At 51.3% G+C, this 14,106-nt stretch overlaps 1 protein-coding gene across 1 annotated transcript in view; it reads right to left on the bottom strand.

Annotated features, from left to right (window-relative positions):
* Positions 1–2,927: 2,927 nt before the first annotated feature.
* Positions 2,928–14,106, bottom strand: part of SYT17 (synaptotagmin 17) — a 33,497-nt gene continuing 22,318 nt past the window's right edge. The window contains exon 8 of the mRNA XM_041462505.1: positions 2,928–3,988. Coding sequence (XP_041318439.1) covers positions 3,792–3,988 — 197 coding nt within the window. The 3' untranslated portion in view covers positions 2,928–3,791. The remainder of the gene's footprint in view (positions 3,989–14,106) is intronic.

Genomic DNA, 14,106 nt, shown 5'->3' with positions numbered 1-14,106 from the left:
GGCCGCGCTGCCCCCTCCCCCGAGCGGCACTGCCCCAGCCCGCCCCCGGCCCCCTCAGCGCAGCCCGGACGGGACCCGCACCCGCGGCACGGCCCCAGCCCGCCCCGGCTGAGCCCGCCCGCCTCAGCGCAGCCCGGACGGGGCCGGGGCCGGGGCCGGTCCCCGGCGCTGCCCCAGCCCGGCTCGGGCGCACGCTGCCCCCGGAGCGCTGCTGTCACCCGCCGGGGCCGCAGGCGAGTGAGGACATCATCCCTCCTCGCCCGCCCGGGTGCAGCCCCAGGCGGTGTTTAGGGTCCCCGTCACCTCGGGGGTGACGGACGGGACCCCGCTGCCGGCAGGGACCGGGCAGGGGCGGTGGCCGAGGGCCGTGCTGACACCGGGGAGCGGCGGCTGCGGCAGCGAACACCCGGGGAGGGAGGCAGGAGAAAGGCTCCCAGGGCTGCAGGGCAGTGGGGTTTAACACCTCAGTGCCCCATTGTGTGGAGCCTTTGGTTTGGTTTGGTTTAGTTTGATTTGGTTTGGTTTGGTTTCGGGGGTGGGGTTGTTGGTTTTTCTCCTGTTTGGGAATTTTTCCCAGAGCAAGCCAATGCGCTGACACGCTTAAACAGCCTGGAAGAAGGATCCCCCAGCTGTGCCCGGGGCTCCGAGGCTGCTTCAGGAATTCGCTCTGTGCCCATCTGCCAGGTCCGTGCTGGGTCCATGCCGTCATATAGTAGAAAACCTGATATGATACAGCAGTCTGTACCAATAAAATCCAGCATGTCTCCTTCCTGTGGTCAACATTTTGTTAGACATAAACTTCAGATTTTTAAAAACACTGTATGAAATATTTTTCTAACTGTTGCACTCATAAAGGAAATAGTACAGGCACAAATACTGTACAATTTAGTGGTCCTGTTCAATTTCCAATTTATGCCTTAAATCAGCACTGAAGGAACTGCTTAGGAACACTGTCAATGCTGTTCCCTTTTTATTCTTAGCTACAGATTAAAATTTTCAGCATTTTTGACCCATTTTTAGAGATTCAAGTATAAACAATTTGGGGTGACACCAAGCTTTCAGTACAGTAAAGCATCCAGACTTACTCCAGAGACAGTAACTCATTCAATCAACTTTTCTATATTGTTTTCTTCATATTAAATAAAGACTTTTAAGAACATCTCCCCCCTTCCATACATTGATCTGAAACTATCTGACTCAAGGAAAAGCCTACTGCTACAGCAGAGCACGAAAAAGGAAGGAATTGGGACTATTAGAGGTCAAGGCATGCCTCTTGCCTTCTTTCCTGTGTGCCATCCTCAGATAAAGCCAGTGTTATAAACAACTTTTAGCAAACTATGGAACAAAAATATTTGAGCATATTAATCTACTCCCAAAGCACAAATATCCATGTTTAAAGAGGGAGCAGAGATCCTGAATAACTTTTATGCTGGTTTCTAACATCCAGACTCGTGGCAGCAGCGTCCCCAGCGCAGCTGGGAGCACTGAGCTGCCCGAGGCACAGCCCTGAGCCTGGCACAGCAGCTGGGCACCAGCTTTGCTCCCAGCACTGGGACAGCGCAGGCACGCCGTGCACGCAGTGCCAGCTGCACTTGGGGTTACCTTCCAACCTCACCAAACATCAGATGTGCTTCACCTGCTGGCTGCAGCCCCAGGAGCACGGCCACAGTTCATCCCTCCTGCTCCTCTCCCTGCCACGCTGCTCTGTTTACTCTGCAGCCAGGAGCTCCCCAGGCTGCTTCTCTTCTGCTCCTACTGACCTTCCCTCTGGGCACCCTCACCGATTTTTGGCATCCTGTGTACATGACTGTTCCTCCTGTGGAACAGACACCTCGTGACTTCAAGGACAGACTCAGGCAAGACTACTTTCTGTTCACATTTCACCCCCAGTGCTGAGCAAAGCTTGTGTTTGCTGTCATGGATGTCCTGAGCTCAATCTGCTCCACGGGTCCCACATGGAAGAACATTAATGCAAACCATAGTAAGTGCTGAAACCACGGCCCCTTGCTTGAGCCTTTGTGAGTTACAGGAAGAGATCAGCCTCCTACAGCACTCGTTTGCCCAGGACTGCCTGTGCAGTCCCTCTCCACGGTGATTTTTTTATGAGACAAACCAGGAGGACGCCAGAGAACAGCGATTTGCCATCAGCTTCACTGCAGGACAGAGAAGAAATTCACCTTGCGGAGAGGCAGGTTAGAATTGATAGCCAGCATCCACAGTGTGCTCAGCAGGAGGATGGCCCTGGACAGCCCTGCAGGCACCACTGCCCCGCTGCTGAGTGCTGCTGGCACAGAGCAGCTGTGCTGGGGAGCAGCAGGGAGCCAGCTGCCACCGGCAAAGGGCTGAAGGGATGCTGATATCAGAGCTACTACACACACCTGCCCTGGAGCAGGAACACCTGGACAGCAGCAGGGCTTATGGACCCACGCACTGACACCTGCCAAAGCAAGCACTGAGCTTTTTTAGTTTGGGTTTTTTTTGGTGTGGTTGGGTTTTGTTTTGTTTTTTAATACTCACCTGTCCCTAACTGTAGCAGCTAAATAACAAACGGGTGAAATAGTAATGTTTTTTTTCCTTTTTAAAAATCAAAATATTAAAAGCACAGGAGGTACTGGAGTTTAATTTTGGGCTTCATTTAATGAATAGAGGAGGGAGATGAGTGCTGCCTATCCTGCCACGTGCCATCTCTGGAGTCTGACATGTCCAGCCCCCAGGGTGCTGGGAACCACCATGGCCAGACCATGGCATCCAGCTCGCTCTGACACCCACCTCCAGCAGCAGGTGCCCAGTTTCTCTCAAACTGCTCCCAGTTCATCTGCAGTGGGTGACAATAGGGTAACAACCACCATTTTGGCTTTTTTTCTGACATAAGCATAACTGAAGGAGCTCAAAACAAAGGTGAACTCAACAAGTATTTCCCCAATCCATGTGGCACAATTAAATAGAATTTTATTTTCAATAAATATACAATCTCCATCATACCAGACAATATGCTGTGGAAAAATAAAATGTACAGAAGCAACCAACAGGACAGCTTGACTGTAGCTAAATTCACTTGGTGACCTGAAAAACTACCTGAGTAAACACACACACAACACAGAAAGAGCCACTGCAGTCTGTGAGAGAATTAAAATTGTGGTTTTTGGGTCTTCTTAACCGCCAAAGTCCCTGGAGCAGGTGTTTTTTTGCACAGCACATGTTTGAAAGGACGCGAGCTGGTTTTCCCAGTACAAATGCTATTGGAAATGTTTATTTTGCTATATCAGCACTGAATCTACTACGCACACAGACTGCTATTGAGACTGGCAGGTCACCGCTGACGGGACACGGGATCCATCCCACATGGGCCACACACTGCCCCGGCACACAAACGCACACACTAACAGCAGCTTAATTCTGTTAACACTACTACAAGGACAAAACTGCAGTCAGAATCGATTTCACCACAGGTTCTACCGTTTAAAAAAATATTCTAGCCTAATTACCACGTTCACCAACGAGAGCACAGGGGTACTTATATCTCCGAGAGGATGAGCCATGGATTTGGACTGGAAGGACAGCAGAGGCAACTCCCAGCTCCTGCACCCACTCCGTGCCTCCCACGGCACGGCCACGCACAGCCGGCGCTGCCCGGCCCCAGGGGCACAGCTGGAGCCAGTGGCACACAGCGGGATCACCGAGGCCAGCACGGCTGGCTGGGTGCCGCGTGAATCCAACGGAGCTGCCGCGGGGCGCGTGGAGGGCGTGAGGTGGGGTGGTTGAGTCGTTGGTTTGGTTTTTATCTCGTCGGCTCATGTCACCTCGAGGGAGGCGGGCGAGACGCGGTCGCAGTCCTCGCGGGAGCGCAGGCTGTGCCACTGCTCCACGGCCGTGCGGTGCGCGCTCAGCATGCGGCGCCAGTGGTTGGACTCGGGGGCGCCCGTCGAGTACTGCCCGATCACAATCCTCCCGATGAAGTCGTTGCTGCTCTTCACGTTGTGCCCGTACACTGGGGAGAGCAGAAACGCACAGCGGTCAAAGCAAAAGCATCGCTCGCCCCAGCCAGAGCCCTGCCCCAGGAAAACAAATGGCCCACAGGTGTCCCCCCACTGCAGGTGCCAGCATTCCTGGTATGGAACTAGCATCTGAAAAATGTTAGAGAAACAGGGGCTTGGAAGAAATAAAATATGCTGTACTACAGACTGAAATACAATTCAAATAAACAAGACACAAACCTACAGTTACCACAGTATTTACCATGAATAGGTAAAGTAGATTCATAAAATGATTTGGGTTGGAAAGGACCTCAAAGATCATCCTATTCCAACCCCCCTTTCAACACCAACACCTTTCACTGGAGCAGGCTGTTCAGTCCTGTCCAGCCTTGAAGGAGAATTACATCACGTAAAGAAGTGCCAAAAGCTCTGCCTGGGCATCATGAAATCACAAAAGCAGCCCAGCAGCCTGAGCCTGGGGAAGTGCAGAAGCAGCATCTCAAAGTGCCCTCTTCCTAACATACACTGCACAAAGCACTCCAGTGCTAATCCACAGCCTGCCCTGCTCGGAGAGGGAATTACACAGGGCCAGGCTGTCAGCAGGATGTTTACACAGCAACGATCTGCCATAATTATCACTGCAGCTACTTGTTAAATGTCCAGAAAAGCAACTGAGGGAGAGACACCAACCCACCACCCTGTCCTTTGGATTAGCCCGGTCTCCTGGAAGGAAAGAGCGCAGACAGCAGCAAACCCTAATGATGGGCCTGATCCTGGCAAAGGCTGAGCCCTCCCACCAGACAGGAGCAAAAGCACCGCGTGTGCTGCAAACTGAAGCCCTGCCTCAGCTCATTAAAAAGTTAAAATTAAGTCTTTGCAAGCTGAAGTCAGGATATCCACAGGCACTGCCTGGAATATTAACGATTAAAAAATCTCCTCAGGAAAGAGAGGGATTTTTAAGGACAAATGTCTACAGGAGCTCCAAATCCAGCTGGGCTGGTGCAGCCAGAGCATGTTCAGCCTGGCATGGAGCCCCTGCCAGCAGCACCAGCTCTGCAGGGCTGCTGGAAACCAGCACTGGCAGCAGAACAACCTCTGGGAAGCCCCGAGGCATCCCCCCGATGTGTGCACACCCTGACAGGCAGGCAGGACACCGAGCACAGTGCACTCACTTCTGACCACACACCTCTGTCAGGGCTGCATTTCCTATGTAACACACCCCCCAAGTGACCAGCATTACTTCAACCCGCCCCTCTGCCCTCTCCATCTCTGTAAGGCTGGTTCCTCACCTCTGCACCAGTCTGGGATCTTGCTCTGGGTGGCTCTGGCACCACCTGGCAGTGCAGTCCTGGAATCAAGCAGTGCCAGGTTAACAACTCACTTCATCCCTTCTGACAGCTCTGACACACACAGTTTATGGGCAGAGATGCTTCTGCTCACCAAATTACCTGTGGATATTTCAGGTGACAGCAAACCTTCAAATGCCCAAGTAATTTTTTCAAATAATTGCTCTAAAAAATCTACCCTGCAACTCAGAGCCCCGTAAGTCCATCTTCAAATGACATTTAGAAATGATCTGGGGTTCACCACCCCAGCAGGAAGACTGCATCTCTTCTGCCTGTCACCATCAGTTATCTGGGGCTGATGCCATCAGGACACGTTGCCAAGTGCCTCTGTCAAGAGGCCAGGTTGGTGATTTTTGGAAAGGCCACCTTCTGAGGACACAGTCAGGAATTCTAAGCCATCCATCTCCAACTAATACACAGTTGTCTGGGTTATTAATGAGTTCTGCTACAAGGCAATGGATCACAGGTGAAGCTAGCAGGACTATACTAAATGTTTTGCTATGATTTATTAGCCTACAGAAATCAAATATTGTGATAAAACCATGCAAAAATACTCCAAAACCAAAATTTTCAACAGGATTTTTTTGTAGTCTTCAGGGACAGACAGCAGCAGTGCCAGCCCCCCGATGCACACACTGAGCCCCCTGTGCCCCAGGCACCGACAGCGCTGCGGGGCTCAGGCACAGCCCACCAGACACAAGGTGAGCTGCACCGCACGGGGCTGGCCCTGCCCTGGCTGCAAGGTGACCTGCCGGTGGCAGCAGGGCAGCCCTGGCAGCCCCTGAGCAGGAAAGCCCTGCAGGGCTGAGCAGCAGCCTGGCAGGCTGAGCCACAGCCCTCTGCTTCTGCACAGTGACACACACAGCACAGCTGCACCCCCAGCTGCAGAGGGGCCAGTTCCACACAAACTCACACCTTCAGCCTTGGGGGAGGTAAAAAGCTCCTGTTCTTTCCATCCAGCTTGCTCCACAACAGGTGAAGGTGGAGAAGCTCCAGGGGCAGCAGTTGAGCACGGTGCCACACACTGAGTCCAGGTGTGTGACTGTACAAGTGGACTGAGCTGGGCTGCTCCCCGATGTCTGAACAGCCCCTGGCAGAGTCTGAAAGGAGCTCATAGTAAATTTCAGATTCAATCTGCCCTTGCCCACAAAAACAGTGACACCATGGAGCTGCTCAATAGCAGAAAATAAAGTAATTAACATTTGGGATTTTCAGAGTGACCCAGACTCTGGTTATGAACTGGTAGGTGCTGCTTTCCATTTAAGAAGCATATTTTCCTGATGGAAACGACACACCTGATCTCATGAGCTCTCTTTCCACTGTCACAGTAATTTACACAATAGCAACATCCATTTCTAGGCCAACGCAGAGCAAAAAGCAATTAAAGAAGGAGAGGTCAAACCAATTCTTTCTGCAGCTGCTCTTCAGAAGGACACATTTGGAAACAGAAAGGCTTCTTAAAAAGACATTCTTTACAACAGAAATGCTGAAATACAGAAATACAGAAGAAAATCACCTTTACTTATATCCATTAAAAAGGTTGAATTGTTGAAGACAAGGTACACGATGTAAATAAAACATTTTCATGTTATGAACTTATTGATGCAGCGTTCCTAAATGATCCGTATCCAGCTGATGGGGGCCTGGGTGCCACATGAACTGTTCCTTTGGGGTCAGGGCCCATGTCCCCCAGAGGGGTCCTGCACAGGAGGGAAGGCTGAGCCCCCCAGCCTGGCTGCCTGCTCCCTGCAGGGCTGAGGGCACAGCCATGCCAGGCACTGCACACCCAGCAGGGCAGTGACTTCCAGGGGATTCAATGGGCCCTGGAGCTCCAACCTCTGCTCTGGGGACAGCTCCAGCCTGAGCTTTCCCTTGTCCCCTACCAGCCTCAGTCACATGGAATCACTTTTTGCCAGTCAGCTGTTTCCTATGGCACTTCGTAACTCAGCCATGAGGCTGCTGGGTGGCATCAGCCCTGGCACCAGATCCAGCCAAAATGCCTTTCACCTTTCCCTCTACACTGAGAATTGCACACCGAGCACTTGTGCAGAGCACAGCTGCAAATCATCATCATCTGTGAGTCACGTGCAATAGCAGAATTCAAGCTGGCATTTCAGAAAATCATTCATCCTTTGAACATATCAGCATCCTTGGGATGACCAGGGAGGAGCATTAACTAAGCACATTTCCTTAAGCTAGCTTCAAGGCTATCAGTGTCATTTACAGGATGGGGACACCCATGAGCTGGGGCCGTGAAACATCCGCATCTCCTGCAAACTCTGCTCTGCCAGCTGTGCTGAGCAGTTACTCAGCAGCTCCTCAGCAGCTCCTCAGGAGTTACTCAGCAGCTCCCCAGGAGTTACTCAGCAGCTCCTCAGCACCTCCTCAGGAGTTACTCAGCAGTTCTGGCCGTGCTGCACCGCCCGGTGCGGTCACAGAGCGCCTCTGCTGCTGCCGGTCCCGGAGTGCCAGCAGGGAATGTCAGCGTGCTGCAAGCTGAGCTCCACACCAACAACTAACTGTCCCGCAGACTCCTACACCATCACCTGCAACGCAACTAAAGCCATTTAACTCAGAGAAAAGAAAAACCAGCAAAAACACGCCCAAGGCTGTACACAGGCAACTGAGGGGCAGAGTGCCCCTGAGGACACAGATCTCATGGATTGTGTGGTGTCTCTGGCAGAGCCACATCCCTGCTGGCACTGACCCATCAACACTTCAGCACTTCCCACTCAGCCTCAGCACTTGGTGAGGTCTCACAAAGTGCCCCCTTCACACACCTGCCCATGCAGGCAGGCAGGACCCAGTGCCCAGAGCCCAGCCCTTTCTGTGCCCAGCCCTTTCTGTGCCCAGAGCCCAGCCCTTTCTGTGCCCAGCCCTGCCTCAGCCAGTGGGTGGGGCTGAGCTACCAGGTTAAGTAGGACTGAAAGCTGCTCCTGAACTGCTTGACATCAATGTTAAAAGCTGTTTAGCACAAAGAGGTGCTACGAGGAGCAGCAGCAGCTGGGCTAATGATGCACACTGAGAAGGTCACAGGCATGGTCCAAATCCTGCCCTTGCTCCTGGAGCATGGCCTGTCATATTTAGTAGAGAGGAGAGAAAAGCACAGGAGAAGATGCCATGGTTTCCCATTTATCAGTTTAATCTCCACCAGGGTCTGATGGGCACATTAAACTCTCTTTCCAGCCTTCCCCTGCAGTGGCTGCACCTGCCCAGCTGCAGAGGGAACTGGAACTGCTGCAGCACATGGCCACACACACAGAGCCAGCTGCTGCCCCACGGGGGACAGAGCCACACCAAGAGACTCTGTGGAAACCTCCCACAGGGACAGGGGCACCCCTGTGCTCTGGCTGGGGCTCCCTGCACATGCACCCCAAACCAGGCGTGTGCCCAGTCACAGTCTGCTCTCACGCAGGGAGGGGAAAGCCCTGGAGCAGCAGGGAAAGGGTGAATGCACAAGTGTGTCTTGCAGAGATCTCAAGGGCATGCAGGGATGACACCTCATGAAATTACCTCATCAGGAGACACTGGAATAATGGGCTGGATGCATCTATTGCAACAGCCCAGAGGATACTGGAAAGGAGTGTCTATGCCTGGCTTCTGCCACTTCCAATTCCCCTTTTTTTATAACTGCATCTTAATTCTCTGCACTATGAGCCCCAACAAAGCACACAGACGACTTCATGCATATTTACACACCTGGCAGGACGAGGCTGCAGCACCAGTGCCACGCAGCACCTGCAGACACAGGCAGGGGCATCATCCCTCCCCTGTGACAGCCACGGGGCCCGGCACAGCAATCCATTTCCAGACACTGCTCTGCTGCCCACAACAGCTCCTGCCACCCAGACTTTTCTTCATTTGATGCACAGGCAGATTCTGGTCTTGCAAGACATTTGAACAGTTCCTGTCACTGCAGTGTGAGCCAAACAAGATGAAGGGCTGGGGGCAGGAGAGCCACAGCACTGCTTAAATTAAGAGGCTTGGCAAAAGGGGCAAGCACCTATCACCAGCCTGGGAGAGGAGGGTTTGCTCCTTTCTTTAGGGGAAAAAGATTAACAAAAGATTCCAGAGAACTCCAGGACAGGCAGTTTCTGCCACATCAGATGCAGCACATTTATTAACTAAGTCAGGCAACTTGATGAATCTAATTTTGCCTTCTAAGCGAGCAACAGATCGGGTCAGGAAGGGCCAGCATCTTGTTGCTCTCACCCTGATTAATGGCATTTCACTCCTCCTTGTTAATGCAGTCAGTCTGCTGCAAAAAGCCAAATCCAACCCCAGAGCATCTTCTCCGAGTGACCCCAAACAGGACTGGGTGTGCAGGACCCCACTCAGCATCTCTGACCGACCCTCTGCTGTCACCTGCTCCAGGGGACCACCAGCACCTGCCATGGACACCAGCAAGGCACAGAGGGCACTGAAATGGAGAGCAGAGGGGCCCCCTCTCCTCCCCCAGGGGATTTGTACATCTGGAAATGCACACAGAGCCGCTGTGAAGAGCTCTGCTGGGCCTCAGGGGTCTCCTCTGCCAGCACATCTCCCCAAATCCCTCTCCCAGGGTCCCACAGGACCTGCTGGGCCACCTCGTGTGGCCACCAGAGCTGGAGCAAGGCCTGGAGGGCAGGAGGCAGCAGCCAGGAGCTCCCTGCTCTCCCCAGACCTGGGCAAGGACCATATGGTGGCTGCTGCATAAATGAATGGAGTGTTTTATAACACCAGACACAAAGGAAAATTCTGATCTAAATTAAACAGGTATAAATCCCCAGAAAACACAGTGCTGACATCAGTGGGTTTTTTCCATTTTTTCTCCTTTGGCTAAGATAGGATTACACAGGTTTTATCAGGGATTACATTTTGCTTCTGAGCTCTAGATATGGGAAATATACAGACAGTCCAATACTTCCAAAAGACATATCTAATAGATGACAAGAAACAATTTTCTAGCAGTGAGTTGTCTAATTATCTGTCCATCTAAGAGATGTTATGGTGCCCAATATGATAGTATTTCAGAAGAGAAACCAAATCCTCTTTCTGCATTCCTGCATGGGAAAAAACAGTTTAATTTGACTCATATATTAGAGATTTCTTCCCTATATCTGCGTGCAAAAGACAAAGTGCCCTGAATGTTTATTGGGTTTTCATGTGGGAAAGCAAAAGCACGAGGAGAAAGCAGAGATGGCAAGTCAAACTGCAGATGTGGGATGACTCCAGACATGGTGGTTTCCATCCCTGCAAACTGCAGCTACAGGTGATGCTGGTACCTCCAGGTCCTGCTTCCACACAGCCAGGAAATCAGAATTCAGATATATTTCTGGAGAAGCCTCAGGACAAAAACTTTAACAACTTTCAACCCGCTCAGCTGACTGGGACATTTGGAAATCAGTCTGTTAATTAAGAAAATGCCACTGAAAAGCCCCACTAGCTTTGCATCCTGTTGAAACAGGCAGCATTGCTTCAAAAAGAAAACATTTCAGTGAAAGGAACCCAACTCCCAGAACTGCATCATTACCAATACACACCAACAGTTACTTTTTTTCCCCCTCTTTCAAAATACAAACTTCATTAAATGGTCCCCATATTTTCCACAAGGCCAACTGAAAATGAGCCAACAGAGGAACCAGGTATATTGCTATTGAACAGCAATCTGTTCTTTTAATCAAGTACTGCCTGTTAACTGGAAGTTAATTAGAGCCCTGGAATGAAGCATTAAAGTTGGGCAGGGGTCTGAAGACACACATTACAGCACTTGGGGCACAGAGGTGGCTGATGGCATGGCCAGGGCCCCTCTGCTGCAGCCATTGAAACCACAGGTGCAGCTCTGCAAATCTCAACACTCTTGGGAACAAAAATACTAAAAAAAAACCCCTAAATACAATGGAAAAATGGGTCCTAAATCTTTACAGAAAACAGAGATATTGCCAATTTTTGAAACATATTGAAAAGTGAGGAGTATCAGCAAATCCTCCCAGAAGACAGAGTGCCCATGAGCTGCAGCCTCAGCCAGGACTGACGGTGAAGGTGCCACCAGTGCAGGTCACACACATTTCGAGGTCAGTCTCTCCACCAAGAAGCACACCCTGCCCAGCCTGCTTCCCTCCCCAGGCACAGCATCCTGCCCTGCTGGAGCCATGCCCCCCTTCCAGACAGGAGCAGAGCAGCAGGATGAGCCCCACTGCTGCTCTCCATCAGCCCCAGCGCTGTCCCAGCTCAGCTGCCTTGCAGCCAGGCCAGAGGGAAAAGCAGATTTTCCCTCTACAATTGCATGGAGATGATCTACCCAGAGCAAGGAGATGATTCCTCCCTCTTTGGGGACTCTGCTTGAGTAACAAGCCCTAAAGGTCCTGCCATGCAAACATGTCCACAGCTCATTTAAATGAGAAGGACACACAGCCACCACAAGGACCTCAGGGAGACAAACGTCACCTGAGTGCTGAAGGTTCTTTTTTTTTATGGTAAGTGATGAAAAGATGCTGAGGAGTCACTGAGACACAGTTTGCCTTGGAGTGCTGCTGGTTTTTATTGGGCCATCTGGGCTTTACTGCAGTACAAACAGCATCACTGATGATTGTTATTAACAACATTATAATCATTAACAAAATACAGTGCTCAGGTTTCAGGTGTAGTCTGCCTTCCTGCTGCACAGCCCAAGCTTTCTGACAGACTGAGATTTATTGGGCAGCCCAAAATCCCTCAGTGGGGAGAGCACGGGGTCTCTGGGTGCCCACCATCCAGCCCTCCCAGCACAGAGGCTGCACATGCATCTCAAATACTCTCTCCTTCATGGAAATGATCCTGGCAGCAGCTGCCAGTGCTGCTGTCAGGGCCAAACTCCACCTTCCCCTTGCCACAGGCAGAGTCACACCTTGCTCACGGGTGTACAGGTTAGGAGGACACCCCACCTTCCAGAGCCTGCCCCACTGCTCTGCAGGAGGTGAGCCCATGACTTGCCTGCACTCAAGCAGAAGATGGCACATGGGGGATACGTGTCAGGTTGCCAAAAAAAAAAACCCAGAAAGTGCAAAAAAGAACCACTCAAAAGAGTGCATTTCTATTTCAATATGTATATGGCTGCTCATTACCTAGACAACATGTTTGATGAAGTAAATGAAAATCAAACATCCTCTCCACCAGCTGTTGCCTCACTCTTTTTTATTTATTTATTTTGTCAGGACATTAGATTTGTTATGAGCATCAGTGGCTTTCTGGTTTCAGCCTCTTTTGGGGAGAAGCTGTTAACAGACAATGCTTGCAGCAGCAATCCTAACCCTGGATGCTTTTTCCTGGAGAGGACATTTCCACCAGAGCTCATCCCACCATTCTGGGCACTGGACTGGGACTGTGAGTTAGTGACAGCTCCAGCAGCATCTGAGGAAGGAGCAGAGGGAAGGCAGGAAGACAGCTGGTACAAGGTGTGCTGCACCAGGGTGGAAGGAGAAGTATTTTGGTCTGCAAATGCCAATAACTGGCAGTATTGAATCCTTGTGTGCCTGAGGAGGAGGAAAGACCAAAGCACCAGCCCAACCACCCCCTCCTCCAGTCCTGGCTAACACAGAGCCCTTCCTGGGCACATCATCCTGGAGGCACCCAGGGCCCCTCTCCAACTCCAGCTGTGCCCCAGCCCCGAGTTTGGTGTGGAGTTCAGCTCTCCAGAGCACCACCAGGAAAGCAGGATGGTGCTTTATCTCTCTTTGCACACTCAATCCTTGGTAATTCACAGCAAACCGTGGAGAAATCCACACCAGAGTGCACTGAACACAGACAGCTTGACTCAAGGTACACAGGAGAAAAACACACAGGGGGGAAAACAAAATTCATCTGCCTTTGTGTGGATGGTGCCTTACCCTGCAGTGTGGCACCAGCCCCATGGGAGCCAGGAGCCCCAGCTGATGGGAACTGGCAGAGTTCCAGAGCTTCCCAGTGAAGCCAAGCCAATGTAAAGACAGCTGCAGACTGGGTCCAAAATACAAAGCCACAATAAAGGTTCCTTTAAATTATTGAAGACATACTCGCTTCTGGCTCCCATGGCTGCTTTTACAGCTCTCTCTCTCTCTCCATTCTAAGCACCATCACCCACCCTTCAAGCAGGATTATTTTGCTTTTCAATTGGACTTTGACTCAACAGCAAATTTAATTAACTGACCTAATGGACTAGAGATGTGGATTGGAAGAGAAAAGAAATAAGAAACAATTCCAAACAAAACACACAACAGAAAGAACCACCACTGCAGCAATAAAGAACCCCAAAGCACCTAAGTTAAAAAAACAACAAAACTAAACTATGGCCCTGCTATGCAGAGATGCAAAATAGAGATCTCACATTGCAAGATACCCACACTGCCAAACATTTGTTCTTGATTATCTTTTAACAGAGGATCCCAAAGCCCTTCACGAGCCCTTAAGGGGAATAATACTGCAAGGTGCCAAGAAGGAGCTCTGTGGGGAACACCACAACCCCCTCCCAGACCTTCAGAAACTCATTTCAGCAGAACCCCGCAGATGCACACAGGAATAAACTGGTGCTGCACTCCGTGTTGGGGACACACCTCCACCACCACCAGGAGCCAATCTGTCACCTGGATGAACACTGAATGTGGCTCAGCATCTCCACCATGTCCCCTGATCCACAGTCCTTGTGGCAAACAGCGCAGGCACTGACCCAGCAGAAGGCTGCACACACCAAACCATGAGCAGCACCCCTGGCTGCAGCTCTCTGCTGGCTACACCAGCCCCACATCTCACACCAGAGTGTCCTGGGCACAGCAGAATCCCCAGCCCAGGCAGCG

The sequence above is a fragment of the Pyrgilauda ruficollis genome, unplaced genomic scaffold (genome assembly GCF_017590135.1).
Source record: "Pyrgilauda ruficollis isolate IOZ18807 unplaced genomic scaffold, ASM1759013v1 scaffold16, whole genome shotgun sequence".
Classification (NCBI taxonomy): Eukaryota; Metazoa; Chordata; class Aves; order Passeriformes; family Passeridae; genus Pyrgilauda; species Pyrgilauda ruficollis.
Note: the sequence above shows the minus strand (reverse complement) of the source record. Positions and strands in the feature narration are given on the sequence as shown.